The following is a 25000-nucleotide window of genomic DNA, read 5'->3' on the forward strand; positions in this document are numbered from 1 at the left end:
TTATTTCCTCTGTGTTATAAAATCATGGAGTTAAATATGCCATCAACCTCTCATCAGTGCAGCCGGCAACTCATGAAAGCAGTGCATTTTGGGGGGAAAAAAAACTGTTAGGTTGTAATTACAAATAGGCCCATTTGAGCTTGTAATGTGTTAATGTGTGTACTCTAGTTCTCTATAGGAAAATGATACTGAGTACAATACAAAAGCAATCCAGGGCCAGACTTTGTGATGTCACACATGGGAACATGTTTAGACAGTGAGACCATAAAACACTCTTTCTGCCTTTTCTCAGGCTAGGATGATCCGATTTCTAAAATGTTTTGCACATTTATACTTCATAGGATCTCAGAGTTCAATATACCTTCATATTTCCACCGGTGAAGTAGGTCTTTAAAGGTAAAGTTAAGTAGCTACGAGGAACTTTGAAATATTTCTGAAACAGTCTAGTTTTTCCTCTGATGATCATAGATTACATGTAACAGCAAACAAGACAATCAGTGCAAAGAATGCTATTTTTATATAGTTTTTCTTAATGCCTTTGTCATGGGTACGCTCACCCAGGAACAAAAGCTGGCGTAGTAAAGACACTACCGCTTTTGTCCAAAGGCGGCGCTAGAATTAACAAAAACTTCAAGTTAAGTTGTTGTATTTGTCAATTAACACAAGGCTACATTGAAATGTGTCTTTTCATATAGGGGAAGGTGGGGTGATTTGTGCATTTTGGAAGTTGCAAAACCCCTTGTTTCTAGAAAACCGTGGAAGAAATTGGAAATGTGACCACATATTTAAGAAGAGCCATCCATTTGACTCATCCTGTAAAGAAGGGAGACACAAGGAATAAGATATAAGCACATTTAAGCTCAAAAAACTGTGTTTTGCCTTTCAAAGTAAAATTTCCATGATCAAGGTTTTTTGATTATTGTGTCTGAACAATTATAGACACGTTTGAAAACATTTGACACATGTTTTAGTGCTTTGGTATGCTACACTTTGAGTCTATATAATTAGCACAATGTCAACCCTAAATTGCTGCATCATGCCTATTGTCCAAAATTCTGGGGATGGGGTGATTTGTGCGCAAGGGCCTGGGTGAGTTATAAGTAAGTAAGTAAGTAAAATGTATTTATAAAAGCACATTTATGACAGTTTGCACTGTCCAAAGTGCTGTACATAGTGCATTCAGTAGGTAAACAATGAAGGTAAAATAACAATAACCAAAATAAAAGACGTAAAGCCCATACATCCACATAAACACAGATAGTAGTGCAGAGGTAAGTAAGTAGTGCAGAGGTTAATGGGGAGGAAACACCAGGGTGTACATATGGGTTTTGAGCCTTGATTTAAAGGCAGAAATGTAGGGGGAATCACATTTGTCAGGTGGCAGTTGGTTCCACAAGCACGGAGCAACTAGTGCAAAGTACATTTCTGAGAGTTGTGCCAGTGGCATGGCTGTATACGCTGGTCACCAAAAGAAAGTGATTGTCTACAGTAGCTCAGAAGAGAGTGACATCTCAATTCCACTTAACGACACCACTGATGAGAGTTCAGATGGCCAGAAAGATGATGATGGTGACTTTGTCATTGTTACACAATGACGCACAAATCACCCCACTACGTGGGGTGATTTGTGCGACAAGACAACTTTTTTTCCGAAAGCTATATTTCTTAAACAGTTTATTCCAGATCCAAAGTTTTTATTGCCAGGGATGCACAACATCCTGAAATATATGTACATATTTGAGTTGGAGACATAACTGTCAAGGCCTCACTTTAAAATCACTTTGAGTAAAAAGTTGCACAAATCACCCCACCTTCCCCTATCCCCTTTGCTATTCACTGAATACAAAGCAGTGTTATACAGTCTGTGTCCACATTTTGGATACAGACTTCCGTTTATAAATCAGGTCTTAAAAACACATGTTCTGCATGTTTTAAAGAACAACATGCCTGCAGTGTCTAGCCCTTAAAGCTGGGGTGGAGGATTTGGGGAGAAAATGGCAGTTGGGATAGAGATTCGAATCCAAATACCTCAACCGCTCCACTTGTTCTCTTTGGTCCCTCCCCTATGGTCCCTCCCTGACACGCTCTACACCAACAAAGTTGTGCCAAAGTGAATGGACAGTCCCAACAGCCAATAAGAACAGAGAATCGGAGCCTCGCTCTGATTGGTCAAAGTGTACAGCTCAAGTTAACTTTGACCAATCAGAAATCATATACCCCAGCTTTAATGTCCAATGATGTTATAGTGCTGGCATTATAAGACTTGTAATGGTTGGAATCTGAAGGACGATTGAGAGCTGTCTTTGAATCCTTTGGTGACTAACGTTTTCCAATGACGACATGTATTTTATAACCCTGACTGAATCAATGGGAATTATGGAAATGTGGTCAATCTAATCCACCCACTTCCCATATTTGCACATAGACAGTGTTTGAATGGGGTTTTAGGACTATCAAATTCAGACCCAAACGTTATGCAATGATAGAGAGAAGGGAAGTAAGATTTCACTGATGAATGCCTCTAAAGCCCTACTTCACCAGTGGTAATATGAAGGTGTATTGAACTCTGAGATGTGTTTTATGGTCTCACTGTCTCACCCTACATTTTCCCATGAGTGACATCACACAAGGTAAAATGTAGGGTTAGGATTAACAGGACAGCCGGGCCAAGGACCTAATTCATTATATTATAATAGCGATGTTATAATGATAGAACGCCGGTTCCGTATGGGTGAAGTGCTGTTGACTTAGTTTTAATCCTACAGCCTTGTTCCAGCCCATTCTCCATTCCTTCGCCAGTTCCTGTGTTATCCAAATGAGTTTTGTGTTGTTGAAAAAATGAGAGAGTTTTGTGTAGGCAGGATTAAGAATGGGGCCAAAAATATGCACACCAACAATAACAACCATTTCGAATTTATTTTTCTAACATAAAATGGCCTCGAAAATGGTGATTTAGAATGGATTAAATGGATGTAGCAACTCTTAAATAGACATAATTCTGCAAAAAAACATCCTGGAAGTCATTAAGGTAACTGCTGCCAGGGACCATTAGTGAAGCCTGCGTGTTGATTTTTAAATTACGTTCGTAGGAGGAATATGTCGCTATTAAAAGGGTTTAGGGAAAAACAAAAACAACAGACACACGTACGCACACACACACACACACACACACACACACACGCACACACACACACACCCTCCCTGATCCCAAAAACAGAAATTGGCTAACCTGTGAAACCTGTATATGAACATAATGTGTGACTGACTAATTACCTGACGGTAAATGGTGGTTATTATAAGGTTAAGCTCACACACACACACACACACACACACACACACACACACACACACACACACACACACACACACACACACACACACACACACACACACACACACACACACACACACACACACACACACACACACACACACACACACACACACACACACACACACACACACACACACACACACACACACACACACACACACCAACATCCCACTCTCATGTGCCTAGAGAATGTTTTTACAGTAACGCGAGACACTGCCGGTGAATGGGTTTACATTGTTGAACCTTATAGATATCAAATTTGGTTCAGAGTATTGAAAAAAATAACTAATGTTGAGATAATGGCAGTGAAATTCGGTTGTATAGGAGAAATAATACAGACGCTAACAGACAAGGTTTAGTCAAATAAACACCTGAATGTACATGTTGGACCTTTGATTTATACTAGTATGAAAGAAGACATGTTATGGAAGCAAAATGGACAAAAATCTCAAAATTGAGCAGTGCTTGAAAAGTATTTTTGTCCGACCTGCCTTGACTTAAAGCTGGGGTATATGATTTCTGATTGGTCAAAGTTAACATGAGCTGACACTTTGACCAATCAGAGCGAGGCTCCGATTCTCTGTTGTTATTGGCTGTTGAGACTGTCCATTCATTTTGGCACGACGTTGTTGGTGTAGAGCGTGTCAGGGAGGGACCATAGGGGAGGGACCAAAGAGAACAAGTGGAGCGGTTGCGGTATTTGGATTCGAATCTCTATCCCAACTGCCATTTTCTCCCCAAATCCTCCACCCCAGCTTTAAATGGTGGATCTGCCTGACAACAATAATATCACATAGGCACTGTAACAATCTCGCCATTAACCTTCTTCTTGTATTTTTCTACCTTTGTGGACGGTTATGTATCTTTTCAAACAGTTACCAGAGATTGTCTTTGCTTCCGTTATTTGCTACTTTCGCTTTCATCCAACATATTACATCACTTGCTTTTTTCTTACCTCTTTAGACCATTTATACATTTGAAAAGAATTACGAGCCACAGTGTTTTTTCGTGTCAGTTTGTGTCTGCATATTTGCATATAGCACTCTTTATTTTTTTTTCACACGCACGCACGCACGCACACACGCACACACACACACACACACACACACACACACACACACACACACCTCTCATCTCACTCTCATCTTTCTCTCTGTCTCTGTACATCTCATTACACCCACACTTTCTATAAGCAGGTCGGCCGCTCAGCCTCAGATGAAAATCTCTATTGAGCCTCGGTTTCATTTGCGGACGTAATTGCGATATATAGCTATTCACTTCAACCACCCACTACCTCCTTGTCATTCCAACCCCCAGCCCACCCACCCACTCTCTCTCTTTCTCTATCTCTCTCTCCCTCCCCCACTCTCTTTATTTCCCTCTTTTCTCTCTCTATTCTCTTTCTATCTCTCTTTCTTTCTCTCTCACTCCCTCTCCTCCCCTCTCTCTTCTCTCTCCCCATCTCCCTCTCTTTCTCTCTCCCTTCCCCCCTCTCTCTCTCCCACCCTCGCTCTCTCTCTCTCTCTTTCCCTCTCTCTCCCTCCATCTCTCTCTCCCTTCCCCCTCCCCCACTCTCTCTCTCTCTCTCTCCATCTCCCTCTCTTTCTCTCTCACTCCCTCTCTCTCTCCATCTCCCTCCCTTACCCCCTCTCTCTTCCTCACTCTCTTCTCTCTCTCTTCTCTCTCCCTCTCTTTTTTCTCTTTCTCTCTCTTTCTCTCTCCCCCCTCTCTCTATCTCCCTCCCCCTCTTACTCTCTCCCTCTCTCTCTCTCCATCTCCATCTCTTTCACTTCCTTTTTCTCTCTCCCTCTCTCTCTCCATCTATCTCTCTCTCCCTTTCTCTCCCTCTCTCCATCTATCTATCTCTCTTTCTCTCACTTCCTCTCCTCCCCTCTCTCTTTCACCCTCTCTCCCTCCCTCTATCTCTCTCTCTCCCTCCCTCCATCCCTCTCTCTCCCTTTATCTCTCTCTCCCTCTCTCTCTCTCTCTCTCCCTCTCTCACTGCTGGCGAGATGTGACAGAGCAGGCGTTTTTTTTTCATGTGTTCAATAAGCACAAAGATGCTAATTCCCCAAGAGATTTGCACCAGCACACACACACACACACACACACACACACACACACACACACACACACACACACACACACACACACACACACACACACACACACACACACACACCCAAATGTTCAGTAGAAATGGTTCCCTTTGCAGCCCTGTTGAAAGCTTCTCTGTTGTTTAAAAGGAACCCAAGCAAAATCGGGCTAAAGTGAGTCTTTGGGAAAAATGCTCCCACAACAGAATATGCTGCATAATGTGTTAGATGAACCGCGGTCAAGTGTGGATGAAAATAGGTTTGCGAGAGTAAGATTTGAAATGATGTACACATTAAACAGGTTAGGAACGATCTAAATGTAAAAGCTGGGGTATATGATTTCTGATTGGGCAAAGTTAACATGAGCTGTACACTTTGACCAATCAGAGCGAGGATCCGATTATCTGTTCTTATTGGCTGTTGGGACTATCCATTCATTTTGGCACCGACGTTGTTTGTGTAGAGCGTGTCAGGGAGGGACCATAGGGGAGGGACCAAAGAGAACAAGTGGAGCGGTTGAGGTATTTGGATCTGAATCTCTATCCCAACTGCTATTTTCTCCCCAAATCCTCCACACCAGCTTTAAGGCAGTTGTCTTCACTTGAAACTCTTCAGTTTGAAAGAAAACTGCCTACATTTGAGCCAACTCATATTACCTTGTGTAGAGATAACTTATCAATCATATGTCATGAACATGTTTCTTTCATATGCATAACAACTTGAAATCGAGTTCTACATAATCATACCTAAACGAGGAGAAGCAGCTTTTAGTTTTTATGCACCAAATATCTGGAACAAACTCCCAGAAAACTTGAGGTCTGCTGCAACCCTCGGTTCTTTTAAATCGAGTCTGAAGACTTTTCTGTTTCCATTTTAACCTGTACTTTTTATTTAATTTAAATGTTTTACTTCTTTTCATTCGCTTTTAAATGTCTTCTAATGTGTTTTATGTATTTTAATCTTGCCCCTGTAAAGCACTTTGAGTGGCCTTGTGTCTGAATTGTGCTATAGAAATAAACTTGCCTTGCCTTACCTTCAAACAATAACAGTTGTGCTAAACTAATTCAGTTTTACAGTCTTATTTTAATTTTATTTAAATGTTCTATTTCTAATCATTAGGTTTTAGATGTTTTATTTGTATTCATTTGCTTTTCTAATGTGTATTGTGTATTTCAATCTTGCCCCTGTAAAGCACTTTGAATGGCCTTGTGTCTGAATTGTGCTATATAAATAATCTTGCCTTGCCTTGCCTTGCCTTGCCTTGCCTTGCCTTGCCTTGCCTTGCCTTGCCTTGCCTTGCCTTGCCTTGCCTTGCCTTGCCTTGCCTTGCCTTGCCTTGCCTTGCCGATAACAAAACAAAACCAAATCGGTCACAATGTTCATTCAAAACCTTAAACCAATAAACAGTCTGAAAAACATCTAATTACCGTAAATGAATTGGCAACATTTACTTTTTGGAATTCTCTGTATGTAGAACTGAAAACTTGAAGTTAAATTATACAGCTCTGGAACAAATCAAGAGACCATTCTGGATTTTTCTTAAAGGAATACTTCACCCATACGGAACCAGCGTTCTATCATTATAAAATAACTATTATAATACAATGAATGAGGTTTTTCTTCCCTCGGTCTTCCCTTAGTCTTCCCTTGGCCCAGACCCTTAATGTGATGTCACAGTAGGGAAACTGTAGGGTTAGACAGTGAGACCATAAAATACTCTTTCTGCCTTTTCTCAGGCTATAGATGATCCGATTTCAATTTTTTTTGCACATTTATACTAAATAGGATCTCCGAGTTCAATACACCTTCATATTCCAACGGGTGAAGTAGGCCTTTAAATCTTTATCCCTACATTACTTATAGGAAATGCTCCTAGGCATAAATGTATTGGAATTTGGTAGAAATGTTGTCAGTAGTTTATATTATAAACCCAAAAATGTTCATTCTACTCAAACATATATTATACATAAAAATAGTGAAACAAGAGCCACTGAAAATTTGGAGTGGTCTTTTTTCCAGAGCTGGATATGAATGATAAGTTATCTCAACAACTAAAGATAATGAGTTGGCTCAAATTTTGCTTCACTTTCCTTCAAACGTCAAACTTTTAATTGGCCTTAAAAAAAAAAAAAAACTTAACCATCTAGTGGAGACAGTTGCCATGGGAATTGCAGTTTCTCCACAAACTTTTTAAAATTTTTATAGTCTTAATTCCATTGTCTTCGCCAGACAAGCAGAGGCGGAATCACTTGACAGAAAATAGAACTCTCTCTCTCTCTCTCTCTCTCTCTCTCTCTCTCTCTCTCCTTCCTCTCTCTCTCTCTCTCTCCCTCTCTCTCTCTCTCTCTCTCTCTCTCTCTCTCTTGACAGAAAATAGGACTGAAATGGAGTATTGCTCATATTTTTCTCAAGTATGCATTGGTGCGTAGGCCACAGTCTGGTCGAGGGTTAGTGAATATGCCATTATATAGAAGCTAATATGCTAATAATGCGAGGGATGGTAAGACATCAAGTATGCCTGATGTCACCATGGTGATTATTAAACTTTGTGTGTAGGTGAAGGAGATGGATACACCCTTGAAATCTAATTGCAATGTGAATGCACTTAAAGCTGGGGTGGAGGATTTGGAGAGAAAATAGCAGTTGGGATAGAGATTCGAATCCAAATACCCCAACCGCTCCACTTGTTCTCTTTGGTCCCTCCCCTATGGTCCCTCCCTGACACACTCTACACCAACAACGTCGGGGCCAAAGTGAATGGACAGTCCCAACAGCCAATAAGAACAGAGAATCGGATTTATTATTATAATTTTTTTTTTTTTAAAGAATCGGAGCCTCGCTCTGATTGGTCAAAATGTACCGCTCATGTTAACTTTGACCAATCAGAAATCATATACCCCAGCTTTAGCTTAAAACGTATCAGTAGACTCACCAGTATCATGTGCCCTGTGGAGATGTCCATGTTGGAGTGTGCGGGCTTATGTTATTAACATGTCAGTATATAAAAAAGCTATAATAATCTGGGGCGTACCGTATTGGCTCCGGCCTTTGTTGCAGCGGTCGCGGGTTCAAATCCAACCCGTGGACCTTTACTGCAGGTCCCCCCCCCCCTCTCTCTGTCTCCCCATTTCAACTCTGTACTATCTAACTATCTAATAAAGCTTGAAAATGACAAAAAATAATCTTTAAAAAGCTATACTAATCAGTGAACTCACCAGTATCATGTGTCCGGTGGAGATGTCCATGTTGGAGTGAGCCGGCTCTTCGCTCCATGAGGAGATGCTGCTTCTGGCCGAGGGGCTGACGGCCGGGGCTCCATCGCTGAACTGGGAGGAAACGCTGTTGATACGCGAGGAAGCCGGCTCAGGACGCTCCGTCTGGGGTTTGACCGCCATACGCTGCCTACATAGCTCCTGTAGGGAGGAGAAGGGGGTGGGTTAGGCACTGTTAACATTCAAATAGCAGTATAATGACATGGCCTACACAGCTCCTGTAGGGGGGGAAGGGAAGGGTGGGTGGGTTAGAAAATGTCATTTAAATAGGGGTATTGTGTCGTGGCATAACTTAAATCGGAATCAGAAATGCTTTATTGATTCCCTTCGTTAAAGTTGCTCGAGAGAAAGAAATGTAAAGAATATGTGCTTATCGCCAGGTTTGCCAAGGTTTAACCAACAATAAAATGTGGCAATATCATTCAACTAGCAGTATAATGACATGGTTGATGAGAAAGGTTGGTTAAGCCCCTATCTCACTGGGCTGCGACTGTTTGCGACAAGTTGGAGACTGCATTCGCAAACGAGTCTCTAAACTGTCTCCAAACGTTCGCGGAGGTCTCAATTTCCTCGCATGAGTCGCAGAGCCGCGCAGTGTTGTCGCATGAATTTTGAACATGTTCAAAAAAAGTGTGCGACAAATCAGTCTCAAAATAGTCTCAGAGTCGTCGCAGGTGTGTCTCTCGCGTCGCAAACCCTTCTCGATTTAGTCTCCGCGAGTCAGAAAGTGCGAGAAGTGTGAGACAACTTTGCGAGGGTTTGGCGACATATGAAACTAAATTGCAACTGATTTGAGACAAAAAGGAGACTGACATTCCGTTCGTGCGACACTCGCCAGACGTTCGTGAGACATAAATGCGACCTTCCGGCAAAGACATTCGCAAACTTGTCGTGAGGAACCAACTCAGTGAGACTGCAAATGAAAATTGTCGCAAATTGGCACATTTTGTCGCAATTTTGTGTCTCCAACTGGTCGCAAACAGTCGCAGCCCAGTGAGATAGGGGCTTTAGGCACTGTCATTCAAGAAGCAGTATCAAGTGCTTTTTTAAGATTTTTTATTTTTTTTGCATTTTCAAGCTTTATTAGACAGCACATAGCTGAAATGGGGAGACAGAGAGGGGGGGGAGGGTGCCCTGCAGTAAAGGTCCACGGGTCGGATTTGAACCTGCGACCACTGCAACGAAGGCCGGAGCCAATATGGTACATGCTATATCCACTACGGGTAGTTTTAAGGGTTGGGTTGTTAATTGGCCATCTAGTGACAATAAGAATGTCATGGTGTATGGTGTGATTTGTTGTAAAATAAATAAAAAATAAAATTAATAGAAAAACTGGCATTGATGAAGCTACTTTGGTAAGAACAGTTAAGTTTTTTTTTCATTTTGAGTGAATGCAGAACCAGTAACAATAACGTTTGTCTCAATCAAAGGCTAAGGGGATTGAGTCCTGCCAAGAAATTGTCTTCATTATAATACAATGCTCATTCATGATTATCCTTATTATTTCTGTTCTTCTGTCTGTAATTGAAAGTTCAAACGCTGAAAAAACACAAAAGATTAAATGGCCGCTAATTAATGTTAGCGTGAGCGTTGTCTCCCGGCAACAACAGAAGATTGGATTATTGTGTTCTGACCTTCAAGGCAAACTAAATACTTGCTTTGTTATGCTCTTGTGTTTAAACCACACATGATAAAACCACAACGAATAAAAGGATTAAAGTTATAGTGCGTAAGTTATTCATATAAATTAATGTCTGTTACAATCAAGCCATCGCCAAATGAGTTGACACAAAGTTGATTAAGCCCATCAGCTCCACACAAAACTCTCTCTGTATTTCTCAGTATGGCAGCGTTTACAAACTGGTGTCCCCCCCCCCCCTAAACTGACACTGGTGCAGGAGCTCAGAAAAAATCCCAAGAAGAGCCCAAGAAATGTTTCAGTTGTTGATTCTACTGCTAAGAAAAAACCTGGACGTACAGCAGAAGGTATAAAATCCATGCGCCATCACCGAAGGCTTTACCTAATGTAGATGTGCCAACTGTATTATTGTTATAATAAATAATAATTTATATAATTCCTTATTGGGACGACAGAAGTTACACACTGTAGCTTTAAGAGTATATAGGCCTTGAGCAGAAAGTAAATTCCTAGTTGAAATCCTCTAGAATTGTTGCTAAAGAATCGGTAGCAATCCGATTGAGGGGGCGCTCCGGTGGCGTAGTGGATAGAGCACGTACCATATTGGCTCTGGCCTTCGTTGCAGTGGTCACGGGTTCAAATCCGACCCGTGGACCTTTACTGCAGGTCATCCCCCCCCCCTCTCTGCTTCCCCATTTCAACTCTTTACTGTCTAATAAAGCTTGAAAATGCAAAAAAAAACAATGGGGAATGAAAAATAAATTCTAGCACAAGGGAGTAAACCTCCAACTGCTGTTCTACTGGCTAGTATCCAAGGTGACAGTGTGTAAACAGCAAGCAGCTCGCTCATAGCTCAGCAAGCCTTCGCAAGATTAATACAAACTTTACAAAAAAAGTATTTGGGCAAAGTATATGAAATATGAAAGTCAATGTGTGTGTGTGTGTGTGTGTGTGTGTGTGTGTGTGAATGGTAACGTGGGAATGGGAACAGGTCTCCTTTGAAAAAAGAGTCTCCGGTCTCAATGGGATTTATTTACCTGTATAAATAAAAGGTTAAAAAAATATATAAAAATTTCTCAAAAGCAAATGCACTGCACTCACTCACTCACTCACTCACTCATATGTCTGAGCAAACTGTCATCTTCTGTCTGCTAGATACGTGACTGCAATGGAATGTGGACGTCATGTTGACATTGTCCTTCGTGCTTTCTCTATACAACTCCCAGAAAGGAACTTCAATGGGTTTAAATACTCCTTTAGGGGCGACTGTGGCTCAGGTGGTAGAGCGGGTCGGCCAATAATCGAAGGGTTGGCGGTTCGATTCCCGCCCTGTCACTTGTGTCATGGTTGTTGTGTCCTTGGGCAAGACACTTCACCCACCTTAACTCGTGTGATACTGTGATTGTGTATGACTGCTGTATGTTTGAGGTGGCGGTCGGAGGGGCCGTAGGCGCAGCCACGCTTCCGCCACCGGTATGACTGTGTGTGAATGAATGGAACCTGGAACCCTGTAAAGCGCTTTGAGTGACTACAAAAGCAAACTGTCATTCTCTGTCTGCTGGTTACGTGACTGCAATGAAATGCGGACGTCATGTCAAAATTGTCCTTCATGCCTTCTCTACATAACTCCCAGAATGGAACTTCAATGGGTATAAATACTGTTCAGCGATGCTCTATTGGAGAAAAAAAAAGTTAAAGTAAGATGCTCTATTGGGATCGTTTTTTGACTTCCAAAAGGATATATGGAATGTACAAAAAAACTTAAATATGCTAAACTAAAACTTGGAAAAGGGATATGCTGTTTTACAAAAAAAATAAATGCATGACTGGAATAATGTAGCAGTAAAGCCAATGGTCACCTTATTTTGGAATACAACAAACTTCAAATTGTAAGTGTTTATAGTTTGGGTTTTTCTTGTTGCACTTGTGTCACTGCAACCCTGTACAACTCAGCTATGTATTTACTTTACTGACTTACTTACTAATTTAGTCCACACATCATACAAAATAGAAATTAAAAAGGACATTTTAGTTTCATTGTATAAATCATGTGATGAATCATGGCATGTTTTTAAACCTGCAGTGTGTAGAATTTTGGGTTTTATTTCCTAGCAGATTTTGTAGAAAGTAATTATAATAGCCACAAGTACATTTAATTTAATGCATAATAGCTGACATTTTTTTTTGAATTATAATTTTTTCCCTTAGAAAGGGTCTCATATATGTCCATATTTCTGCATATTTTGGACCAAGGCCTAGTGCCGCCATCTTGAAAGTGTTATAGTTGGAATGTCATCAGGTGCATTGTTTAAAATTTAGAATTGTTCTTGTCCTTGAAGGCCACTGTAGCTTCTGTTATTATTCGAAAGGGGTGGGGTTACCCAGGGAGCGTTGCATTCTAGAACTTTGTAGAACTTTCTTGATGATGTCATATTACACACTGCACCTTTAAGAACAAAATATATCATAAATCAGATGGACATACTGTAGTGCTAAGATCCCTTAATAAGAATAGACTTCCACTTTCAGAATCCCTATGTGTGTTCCTGTACAAGCACATAACATAATTGCATTTGATGTAACTATGAATTGAGATGACATTGTCCATATGTGAAACCATACATCACACACACTTCTGTGTTTCCATAACGACAGAGATGCTACTGATTAGCTAGCGTTGCTTTGATTGACGGCAGCGGTAATGTGAACAGCCCTTCATTAGTGTGACACGCACACACATACACACACACACACACACACGCACGCGCACACACACGCACACACACACACACACACACAATTACAAACACACACACACACACACACTGACACACACACACACAGTTGTACAACATGCACTTCAATGAGCACAACACACAATGCATTGTGGGTGTTTAGATGATGGAAACACATGATCAATAGCATTCATATTTCAACAAGCCCACACGGTGAACTTTGCCGCCGCTGCAGCAAATAATTTTTTATGATGTAATTAAAACAGAATCAAAATGGCTTCCCCCTGGAGAGCCAATTAGAAGACAAAAAGGCAAAAAAAAAATTTAGGGGATAATATTTAAAGGAATACTTCACCCATACGGAACCGGCGTTCTATCATTATAAAATCGCTATAATAATATAATGAATGAGGTTTTTCTTTCCTCAGTCTTCCCTTGGCCCAGCTGTCCTGTGAATCCTAACCCTACATTTTTTACTAGTGTGATGTCACACATGGTAAAATGTAGGGTTAGACAGTGAGACCATAAAACACTCTTTCTGCCTTTTCTCAGGCTAGGATGAACCGATTTCTAAAATGTTTGCAAGTTTATACTACATAGGATCTCAGAGTTCAATACACCTTCATATTCCCACTGGTGAAGTAGGTCTTACAGTATGAATAGTGCTATCTGTGTGTGTGTGTGTGTGTGCGCGTGTGTGTGTGTGTGTGTGTGCGTGTGTGTGTGTGTGTGTGTGTGTGTGTGTGCGCGTCAGGGATGGAAATTAACTTTTTTGCCTACCAGCCACTGTGGCAGGTAGATTTAAAAATCTACCAGCCACTCATCTTTTTTACCAGCCACTTTTTATACGCAATATCTTTTTTAATATATGCGTTAATGTTAAACAATACAATAGTAAGAATAGCTAATGAAAGTGTTTTTCATACAAATGTTTTCCATCAGAAGTCATTTGTACTGTTAGTAGGTGCTACCAAGGAACTGAGTTGCAAATTAAATGGTACACTCTTACTATATATGATACACAATACACGCCATCTTTATTTCAAAACATTGTATAATTGAACTCCATATATACTCTGGGTTCAATGCAACTTTTTTTCCCAACTGACCCGCTTGGCCAATAGATCCGAGTTTTACTGGCCCCTTGTATATTTTCACTGGCCCTGCAGACACCTTTTTTTCATCATTTAGTCAATAATTATAATACAGTATTGAAGTTACCTTTAGATTTATTTTTTCTTTTTAGTTAATGATATGAAATGTTGATATTGTTTATCACTTTCTCCATATGCATTAGGGATGTGAATGTGTCGACACATTGACCGGTTTTCCACTTGCGCTCAAGTCGAATTTAAAAATAGAAATCTGAAAATCAGGGAGTTATGCCGTTTTAATAATGGGAGATGTCACCGTGTCACGTCTGGTCGTGAGCGCGCTGCAGGAGCGTCACTTCTGCAAGGTGCGTGCATGAAGTAATCAGTTACACATAAGAGTCCGGTGTGGGACCATTTTTTCACTGTTGATAAAAAACAGTGCAGTGCAAAAGATGCAGCATAATATTAAACGCTCGTCTGAGACTATGACGTTAAATCATCTAGAAACACACGGTGCCTTCGTCCGAGCAAAGCAGCGTTTCACCGTGAGATCACTAGTGAGTGCGCGAGCCACCGCACGGGGAAGAACTCTGTGGTTTGAGGCTCAAATAATAACCGGGGATATTCTCCCCGTTAGCGATATCGATGGGAAAGGCTTCCCTGTTTGTATGCGATCTGATTGTATGTCTCGAGCCTTAAATACAAAGCCATGTCGGCAAACTGACTGCGCAACTCAAGGGACTGTATGTGAGCCGAATCCCTCCGTTAGTTTCTGTTTCAGCCGACACAATTAAAATCACCTCTAAGCACGGACAGCGTTTAAATAAAGCATCTCATTTGTATTACCATTAGGGCTTTGATGCAAATACTGTAACAACGGCGGCAGCTCTGCTGCTTAAAGGAAAAGCGCAGTTTTCACTTTATTTTCAGCACCTCAACCTCTGCTGTGGGAAGAAAAAAAGGGGGCAAAGTAAGTCGATTGATTTGTCGACTTATGCCTCCACACGTTAACTCGCAGATAGTATTTCCTAGCGGAGCGGATCGCGCCGTAGTTCAGTTCGACTAGAAAGGCAAAAAGAAACTGTTGAACTGTGTAGCGCCCTGTCATCATGTTCATGACGAATGTATTAAATATGCAAATTAGATCGAACCTGACTGGAACGTATCACCCGACACTGTGGCGGGTGAAGTGACACAATTTACACGCCAGCACGCAAATCTACCCGCATTTGGCGTGTGGCGGGTGTTAATTTCCATCCCTGGTGCGCGTGCAGATTTACAACCCCTTCCCCCCTTAGCTGTGTGTCCATAGTAACACAAGTATCTTTATTTACAGCGTATTGATTTTCAAACGAGACACACTTCATCAGTTGGCGAGACGCGCTACGTTAATCACTGTGGTTTACGAGCGACACCAGAGAGTCTAGTTTAGCACATTTAGCAGCTTTTCTTCCATGTCGTCTTCTACTTCTTCTATTGGTGAATTTATGGCGGTAATGACAAAGTGGGTGAGACTACAGTCAGACTCCCAGATACACTAACGACAAACACACAATGAAAATGCACTGATTTCACTATGATACCATTGGTTTGTTTTTAAATACATCGACAATATTAAGGAAGTACAATAAGAGTTTGTTCTTAGCCAGGCTAAGGGTCTAAGGGCAGACGGTGTCACACTGTATGGAATGTAAAGCCCACTGAGGCAAATGTCTATTGGGATATTGGGTTATAGTTATACAAATAAAACTGAGTTGATTTTGATTTGAAAAAGAAAGTCAATCTAGTTGTAATTGTACCCAGGGCACATTGAACATTGTCTTTTCGCATCTCCCCCCTTAAGTTTTCCACTTCAGAGGGGGTCAGAGTGCAGGGTCAGCCATAGTACAGCGCCCCTTAAATTAATTAAATTAAAATTAATTTCAGGATTTTATTAAAAAACTGCTTGCCAATTCTTGAACCTTGTCTTAATTTTTTATTTCAATCAAAGATGATATATTGTTGTAGGAGTTGCAGGGACTGTTTTAGAAAACTTGTCATTCATGGTTTGTTCAAGGACATGCAATAGTCCAGTCTCCTGCCAAATGGCAAGCACTTGAATGCATCAAATGAAAAAAAAATGACTCTTTCCAGGACTTCCAGCTTAATGTGTATGTCCTTTGAAATATATATTTTTTATGATGGATCATGAATGAAATATGTTTTGTCAGGCTTTGAATTGAAGACATTGGTGCATCCATTCTCGCAATTACGTTACCTTTTTATTAAAAATATTTTTTGGGGCATTTTTTAGCTTTATTAGACAAATTGGGAGACAGAGATGAAATGGGGCAGAGAGGGGAACGACATGCAGAGAACGACCCGGGCTGGATTCAAATTTCTAACCCGGGTCTGCTGTGAAGAGGACTGAGACTCTATGGAGGGGAGGGGGGGGGAGGGGTCTAACCACTACACCAGGAGCGCCCGCAATAACATTACCTTTGAAGATGAATAAATATAGATAAATGTTCACCATGATGGATTGCCTATCTGTTGCCAGCTTTAAGTATTTTTTCGAATAGTTTTTTTTTTGTTCAAACAATTGAAATTGATTGAAACAAATGTCCGTTTGGAAAAGGTAGAAAATCAATCTTAAAATTGATGCCAGCACTTGAAAAAATGCTGCTTTTGGGAAGATGTTATGTGATTATATGTGATTCTTTTTAAATACATTTTGCAGGTGAACCAATGGTATGCTACAGATACATCTTTCACCTTTACTGCAGGTCATCCCCCCTCTCTCTTTCTCTCCCCATTTCAACTCTGTACTATCAATAAAGCTTGAAAATAATCTTAAGAAGATAACATTTTGTTAAGTGGACTTAACAAAAGAAAAAAAAATATTTTCTTTCCCGGGCCAACACTAAATAAAGTAAAAAAAAAATTGCGCTAACTTACAAAAAAGGAAAGGATGCCCCCTTAAAAGCAACAAAAAATATTTAGATAATCGTAAATGCAGTGTCAATCAGTGTCAGTGATCTAACTAAAGGTTAAAACAAAAGCCCGTCCCACCCCTTCTAATGGGCGCCATGCCAGGGAAAGCGTGACCGTTTTGAACCACGCATCACCCCGGGGCGACAGCGGGCGTGTCAGCTTCAGTTGGCGAAGTGTGCCACCCAAAAGCACCCAGTCTTTATGGAAGCTAATGCTAATGTTATGGTAATTGGGGGGGAAATGGAAGTCTGGTTGTTGTGTGTGTGTGTGTGTGTGTGTCGCCGTGTGTGTGTGTGTGTGTGTGTGTGTGTGTGTGTGTGTATGTGTGTGTGTGTGTGTGTGTGTGTCGGCAGGGTTAGGGGCGCCTCTGTTTACATGCCCTTCTGTCCCAAACAAATACAGGGGGCCTTCACCCGGGCGCTACGCCTCTGTGTGGGGAACAAACAAACTAATAAAAAGAGGGAACTTGATCCAATATGGCCGATTTAGAATGAGGGACTATAGGGGAATAAAGCCATACGCAAAGGGATAAAGGCTGCATTCCAAATCGCATACTCTTTGTTCTTTACTATTCTACATACTACAGCTGATCATGAAAAGCATCTAGTAGGGCGGTCGAGTCGAGGGAGGCTAATGGAAATTGTAAATGGACTTGACTAATATAGGGCTTTTTAGCCGATTTTCTCAGCCCCAAAGCGCTTTACATTTCTTACCACATTCACCCATTCACACACACACACACACACACTCATACACCGATGGCAGTAGCTGCCATGCAAGGCGCTCTCTGAACCATCGGGAGCAATTTTGGGGTTCAGTGTCTCTTTGCCCAGGGACACTTGGACATGTGGCGGGGAGACAGGGGGATCGAACCACCGACCCTGTAACCCAGTGAACGACCGCCCTACACACAAAAACAACTTGTTTTGTGTCTTAAAAACTTATATTACAAAATATTTCCTCATATTTCAAGAAATTTCATGGTGGGAATGATGATATATTAACTTAAACTGTTTAGCTTTAAGATAGTATTTCTTGATTTGTGGAACATCTTTGTTAAAAAAAAAAGTTGAGTTCCAGTGCAATCGAGTGCAATGAAGACTTTGAGTGGCAGATAAAAGTTTGGATCAGATGTCGCTTCCACACACACACACACACACACACACACACACACACACACACACACACACACACACACACACACACAAACACACACACACACACACACACACACACACACACACACGGATTGAATGGTAAAGGGAATGTGACGAAGTAGACTCCCATGTTGGCAGCATGAGTAAAGCTGGGACTGACTGACTGACAAGCTTCATATACTCTCTCTCACACACACACACACACACACACACACACACACACACACACTCCTCTGTCGACTGCTGTCAATCACTGACTCCTTTGGCAGTGTCGACCAATCCCATGTCGCCATTTCATCGGGACCGGTTGATTGACAGGCCTGGGAGCTTAGGAGCGGAAAGCAGAAGGTAGAGTGGATTGTGAATAGAAGGCGCTGTGTGTGTGTGTGTGTGTGTGTGTGTGTGTGTGTGTGTGTGTGTGTGTGTGTGTGTGTGTGTGTGTGTGTGTGTGTGTGTGTGTTTGTGTGTGTGTGTGTGTGTGTGTGCGTGTGTGTGTTTGTGTTTGTGAAGCAAGGCCTAAAACAAACGCGCCAAGGGCAAGAATCATTAACATGCAGTATAGCTAGTGAGTGTAAGCGTGAATATTTGTGTGTGTTTTCAGCATGCTTTTGTATGTACGCCCATATGAGACTGTGTGTGTGTGTGTGTGTGTGTGTGTGTGTGTGTGTGTGTAAGACAGCGAGGAGCTGCAGTAGCAAGCAAGCAAGGCCGTCAGACAGCCTGCCGCTCCCTGTCTGGTTTAATTGCATGTAACCCTGGAGACTGCACACACACACACACACACACACACACACACACACACACACACACAGGGAACCCCACTAGACAGGCGTGCTGACAAAGGCGGTGAGGCTTACACAGCTAAGATGGGAGCTGAACACTAAGGCCTTTCAATACGGATGACTGCGATTCGCTGTCGAGACCCTGATAAACAACAGAGAGATAGAATATACTGGTGTAGCTTTGGGAGTGTGTGTGCAAAACCAGTTTAGCTGAGTTAACTGTCTGTCTGTATGTCTGTCTGTCTGTCTGTCTGTCGATCAATCTATCTATCTATCTATCTATCTATCTATCTATCTATCTATCTATCTATCTATCTATCTATCTATCTATCCATCTATCCCTCCCTCCATCAGTCTCTGTCTGTCTATCTATCTATCTATCTATCTATCTATCTATCTATCTATCTATCTATCTATCTATCTATCTATCTATCTATCTATCTATCTGTATATTTGTCTGTCTGTCTGTCTGTCTAAACCTCCCAAGAATGGCCAACATTACTCTTTTTGTTAAGCTAATAATCAGATACAGTAAATAATGCGTAAAACAAAGTCTCACATTACGTGTGTGAATTCTAATTAGCATTTTCCAATTAAAGGCTTAATGCGAAATCTCGGAAAGCAAGAAACCGTGAAGATAAGTTTTATCTAACAGAGGAAAAGCTAATATTGTATGCAGACAGCAGAAGGTGTATAACTGAAATGTCAATCGACTTGATGATTGTCAAACTTTGAGCAACTTCTTTTACTTGGTATTCAAGGGGAGACACTGTTGAAAAGGATACATATTTGAAACTTATTCAGCTCTGGGAAAAATTAAGAGACCACTCCAAATGTTCAGTGTCTCTCGTTTGACTATGTATAGGCAAATGTTTGAGTAGAATGAACATTTTGGTTTTATGATATAAACTACTGACAGCATTTCTACCAAGTTCACAATACATTTTTTGTCATTAAGAGCATTTCCATTAAGTAAGGTAGAGATGAAGATTTGAGAAAAGTCCAGACTGGTCTCTTTATTTTTTCCGCGGCTGTAGATATCTTCTTGAAACTTTCCCAGTTGATATCGTACAAAAAAATATATATTTTATGTTTTTTTTTCTTGCATTTTTTGCATGTTTTTGAGAACAACTGTATCATAAATCAGACAATTAAACCTGCAGTGTGTAGAATTCTGGGTTTTATTTCCTAGCAGATTTTGTAGAACGTAATTATAATATCCATAAGTACATTTAATTTAGTGCATAATAGCTGAAAAAAAAGTTTTGAATTATTATTTTTTCCCTTAGAAAGGGTCTCATATATGTACATATTTCTGCATATTTTGGACCAAGACCTAGTGCCGCCATCTTGAAAGTGTCATAGTTGGAATGTCATCAGGTGCATTGTTTAAAATGTAGAATTGTTCTTGTCCTTGAAGGCCACTGTAGCTTCTGTTATTATTCTAAAGGGTTGGGGTTACCCAGGGAGTGTTGCATTCTAGAACTTTGTAGAACTTTCTTGATGATGTCATATTACACACTGCACCTTTAACAACATATGCACAAATCCTTCTGTAATAACCTTCAGAATAGTACTAAGAATGATAATGGGAAGTTTAGTTGGTGTAAGTGCTTTAGAAGTTGAGATATTTGGTTCAGAGTATTAAAAAAAAAAAAATAATGTTGAGATAATGTCCGTTAAAGATGGTTGTATAGGAGAAATATACAGACGCACACAGACAAGGTTTAGTCAAATAAACACCTAAATGTACATTGTGGACCTTTGATTTGTGCTAGTATGAAAGAGGACATGTTATGGAAGCAACATAGACACAAATCTTCACAGAAAATGTACGTGTGCTTGTTAACATTATGTTTTTGACTACAGTATCTTGCCTTAAATTCTACGAAGTAAGCCTTTTTCTTGTTCATATTTTATTTCCCATTTCCCTCTGTTGTAAACAATGGATGTTTATGCAAAAAAAAAATATTAATTATGAATCTTTACAAGTCTCTAGTGATGAGATAAACCTCCAAACACAAGCAACACAAGCAACACACACACACACACACACACACACACACACACACACACACACACACACACACACACACACACACACACACACACACACACACACACACACACACACACACACACACAGGGGGATATTTCAGGATTTAAAAAAAAAAATCCCAAGAGAACAGCATAAAATGTACCGCACTTAAAAAGGGGAAGGGCATGGCTCATTATACAATCAATGCTCACAGGACCACTCTCATTTAAAAACATGGTGGAAGTATAAGGTCAGAGAGAGAGAGAGAGGGAGAGGGAGAGAGAGAGAGAGGGAGAGAGGGAGGGAGGGGGGAGAGAGAGAGTGCGGGAGGGAGAGAGAGGGAGGGAGCGAGCGAGAGAGGGAGGAAGAGAGAGGGAGAGAGGGAGACAGAGAGGGAGGGAAGGAGGGAGGGAGAGAGACAGGGAGACAGAGAGGGAGGGAGGGAGGGAGAGAGAGAGAGAGGGATGGAGGGAGAGAGAGAGGAAGGGAGAGGGAGAGGGAGGGGGGAGAAAGAGAGAGAGGGAGAGAGAGAGGGAGGGAGGGAGAGAGGGACCGAGAGGGAGAGGGAGAGAGAGAGAGAGGGAGAGAGGAAGGGAGAGAGAGAGAGAGGGAGAGAGACAGAGAGAGAGAGGTGGCAACATCTCAACCTAATTATTTGCTCAAAAAAGCCCACTTAATATTGGATTCTGTAAATTAAATTTCACACTCGACTATTCCGGCCAAAGGATAATTACAGCAGGCAGGAGGCGGGGGAATTGTGTGTGTGTGTGTGTGTGTGTGTGTGTGTGTGTGTGTGTGTGTGTGTGTGTGTGTGTGCAGAGTCGGCCCGAGGCATAAGCGAACTAAGCGGCTGCTTAGGGCCCCCGACCGCCAGGGGGGCCCCTTAAAAAAAATAAAAATGTTTTAGTTTGTGTGTTTACTATTAACATCATATTATGCAAATGTGAGTTATCATACAAACAAAGGAACAAAATGTTTTGGTCTAGATAATTAATAGCCTAAGAATTTAATCAGTTCATTTGGGAGGTAATCCGAAATTATCTGATCATGTCACGTTCACATCCATGCACAGTGTGTATTGAGTTTATTTAAAAACAATTGGAAATGGGGCTGCCCTCAGTTGCCCATGCACTGTGTATAGTCTATAGCCTATTTCAGCCTCGTCTGTGGAAAAAAAAAGATACAGTAGCTGGACAACAGAGTTATTCTGCTTCGTTCCTCTCACTTCCTCTGTGGTTGAATGTTACAACAACTTTAAAAAAATACTGTCCGCTGACAAAGGGTTGTAGAACTTCCCTAATTTTAAGAAGTCACAAGCAACACATTTCTAAAAGTATCTTATATAAATCTTAACGTAAACCATTTCTAATTCACATTTACATACAGCGCAGTACCTACTCCTACCTGATAGGTGGCAGTAGCGTCTGTGGCGGTGTCTATCTATAAACTATATAATACAGTATATATATATGGTCTCGTTTGCTGTTGTAATTTATGATCATCGGAGGAAAAATGTGACTGTTTCAGAAATATTAAAAAGTTCCTCGTAGCACCTTTAAATCTTTTCAGTTAATTCACGTTCCCATAGGGTGCAGTACCTACTCCTTACCTGATAGGTGGCAGTAGCGTCTGTGGCGGTGTCCGTCCCCAGGTTGGTGAGCTTCTCCTTCAGCTTGTGGTGAGAGCGATGGCGCAGGCAGTATATGACGGTGGAGGCCAGCAGCACGCCCACGATACACAGGATGGACACAACCGTGAGGACCAGAAACTTAGTCGACTCGGCCTGGCTATACTTAGTCGGGATCTGCTTGATTTGGCTGGACTGTGGGACAGATAGAGAATACAGGGAAAGGGTTAAGAATGAGGTTTTTATTAAAGATTATTTTTTGGGCATTTTCAAGCTTTATTAGCTGCTGTGGAGAGAGAGAAAATATGGGGAAAGGGTTAAGAATGGTAGTAAATTAGTTTGTTTATATTATTCGTCACATACACAATTGCACAGGGCAATGCGTAGTGAAATTCTTATGTACCAGTGTACCTGTGTGTAGTTCTTTTTTGTTTAAGATTATTTTTTGGCATTTTCAAGCTTTATTAGATAGTACAGAGTTGAAATGGGGAGACAGAGAGAGAGAGAGAGAGAGAGAGACAGAGAGAGAGAGAGAGGGGGGATGACCTGCAGTAAAGGTCCACGAGTTGGATTTGAACCCGCGACCCGTTGGCACAACTTTAACTTTTTGGAATTCTTGAGTATATAGAACACAAAACTTGAAGTTATATAACAAAAACATTATAAGTTACCTTAACAAAAGATAGTGAGTTGGCTCAAATGTAGGCGGCAGTTTTCATTCAAACATAATATTCTAAGTTGTATCCTCTAAAAATCTAGTGAAGATTGTTTCCTTGAAATTTTTCAGTTTTCCTTACTTTTTCATTTGAACAGTGCAAGGCAAGGCAAGGCAAGTTTATTTATATAGCACAATTCAAACACAAGGCCACTCAAAGTGCTTTACAGGGGCAAGATTAAAATACATAAAACACATTAGAAGACATTTAAAAGCGAATGAAAAGAAGTAAAACCTTTATATAAAATAAAAAGTACAGGTTAAAATGGAAACAGAAAAGTCTTCAGACTCGATTTAAAAGAACTGAGGGTTGCAGCAGACCTCAAGGTTTTTTAAGTGCACCTAAAAGCCTTAATGTTAATCACAGCCAAAACTACAGCAGGTGATTGAACTGATTAGTCAGTCAAGGCGAAAAATTATCGACAAAATCATCTAATGGAGTGTATGATTTCGATCCAACCCTACAGACTCACGTTTAATATGCCTAGTCCCAAAAAAAAAAAATATATATATATACACTGACATCCTTCGTTTGACAGTCATCTATGTGAACTCCCTTAAAAGCTAAAAGTTAATTATTTTTTACTTCCAGAGATTTTTCCCACACAAACAGAAAAATATGTTTGATTCTGCATCAGTGGATAAAATTGGAAGTCACACGGTTTCTTTTCATTCCTTTTTTTGGAAAGACATAAATATGCATCTCACTGCGCTCCATCAAAAGTATAATCACGACCGTTTGTTCCGCCATCTGTGCATCCAGGAGTGCAGGGAATTCATAAACTCCTCTCACATTAGAGGCATTACCCATGTGCTAAGGTGGTGTAGTGGATAGAGCGTGTACCATATTGGCTCCGGCCTTCGTTGCAGTGGTCGCGGGTTCAAATCCGACCCGCGGACCTTTACTGCAGGTCATCCTCTCTCTCTCTCTCTCTCTCTCTCTGTCTCCCCATTTCAACTCTGTACTGTCTAAAAAAGCTTGAAATGCCAAAAAATTATCTTAAAAAAAAGGCATTATGAATCTGCATATAGACAGCTCAACACACTGGTTGCTATATTGGAGGAATTTTTTCACTGCTGCAAATATTTAAAGTACAGGCTATACCAAATTATTTTTCAGTTAACATACGAACAAATGTAACGATAGAGGGGGGACATTATCTAAGGAGTACGTTTATTCTAAAATATCTCAATCCCATTTTCAATAGTATTAGTATAGGATTGGTTTTCTTGTTTTTGTTTAGTTTTTTGACTGTGTGTTGTAAATGTGCAATGTATGCATGTATACAACAGTACTAGAGGATGAAAAGAAAGACGTAACACAAAATCATTAAAGACCTATTTCACAGGTGGAAATATGAAGTTGTATTGAACTCTGAGATCCTATGTAGTATAAATGTGCAAAAAATGTTAGAAATCGGTTCATTTTAGCCTGAGAAAAGGCAGAAAGAGTGTCTGTATGTGTTTATGTTGGTGCAGGGAAGGGATATATGGACATTCTGAGTCCAGTGTGTTCATCAAATAAAAGCTCTCAATCT

General features: G+C 40.8%; 1 protein-coding gene across 1 annotated transcript in view; it reads right to left on the reverse strand.

Moving 5' to 3' along the window:
- LOC307255460 (receptor-type tyrosine-protein phosphatase N2-like) overlaps positions 1-25000 on the reverse strand; it is a gene marked incomplete at its 5' end in the record, with an annotated part of 195129 nt that overhangs the window by 34350 nt on the left and 135779 nt on the right. Inside the window, 2 exons of the mRNA XM_080034144.1 lie at positions 8646-8843; positions 22730-22942. Coding sequence (XP_079890270.1) covers positions 8646-8843; positions 22730-22942 — 411 coding nt within the window. The remainder of the gene's footprint in view (positions 1-8645; positions 8844-22729; positions 22943-25000) is intronic.

This window comes from Ammodytes marinus, assembly GCF_949987685.1.
Source record: "Ammodytes marinus genome assembly, chromosome: 9".
Classification (NCBI taxonomy): Eukaryota; Metazoa; Chordata; class Actinopteri; order Uranoscopiformes; family Ammodytidae; genus Ammodytes; species Ammodytes marinus.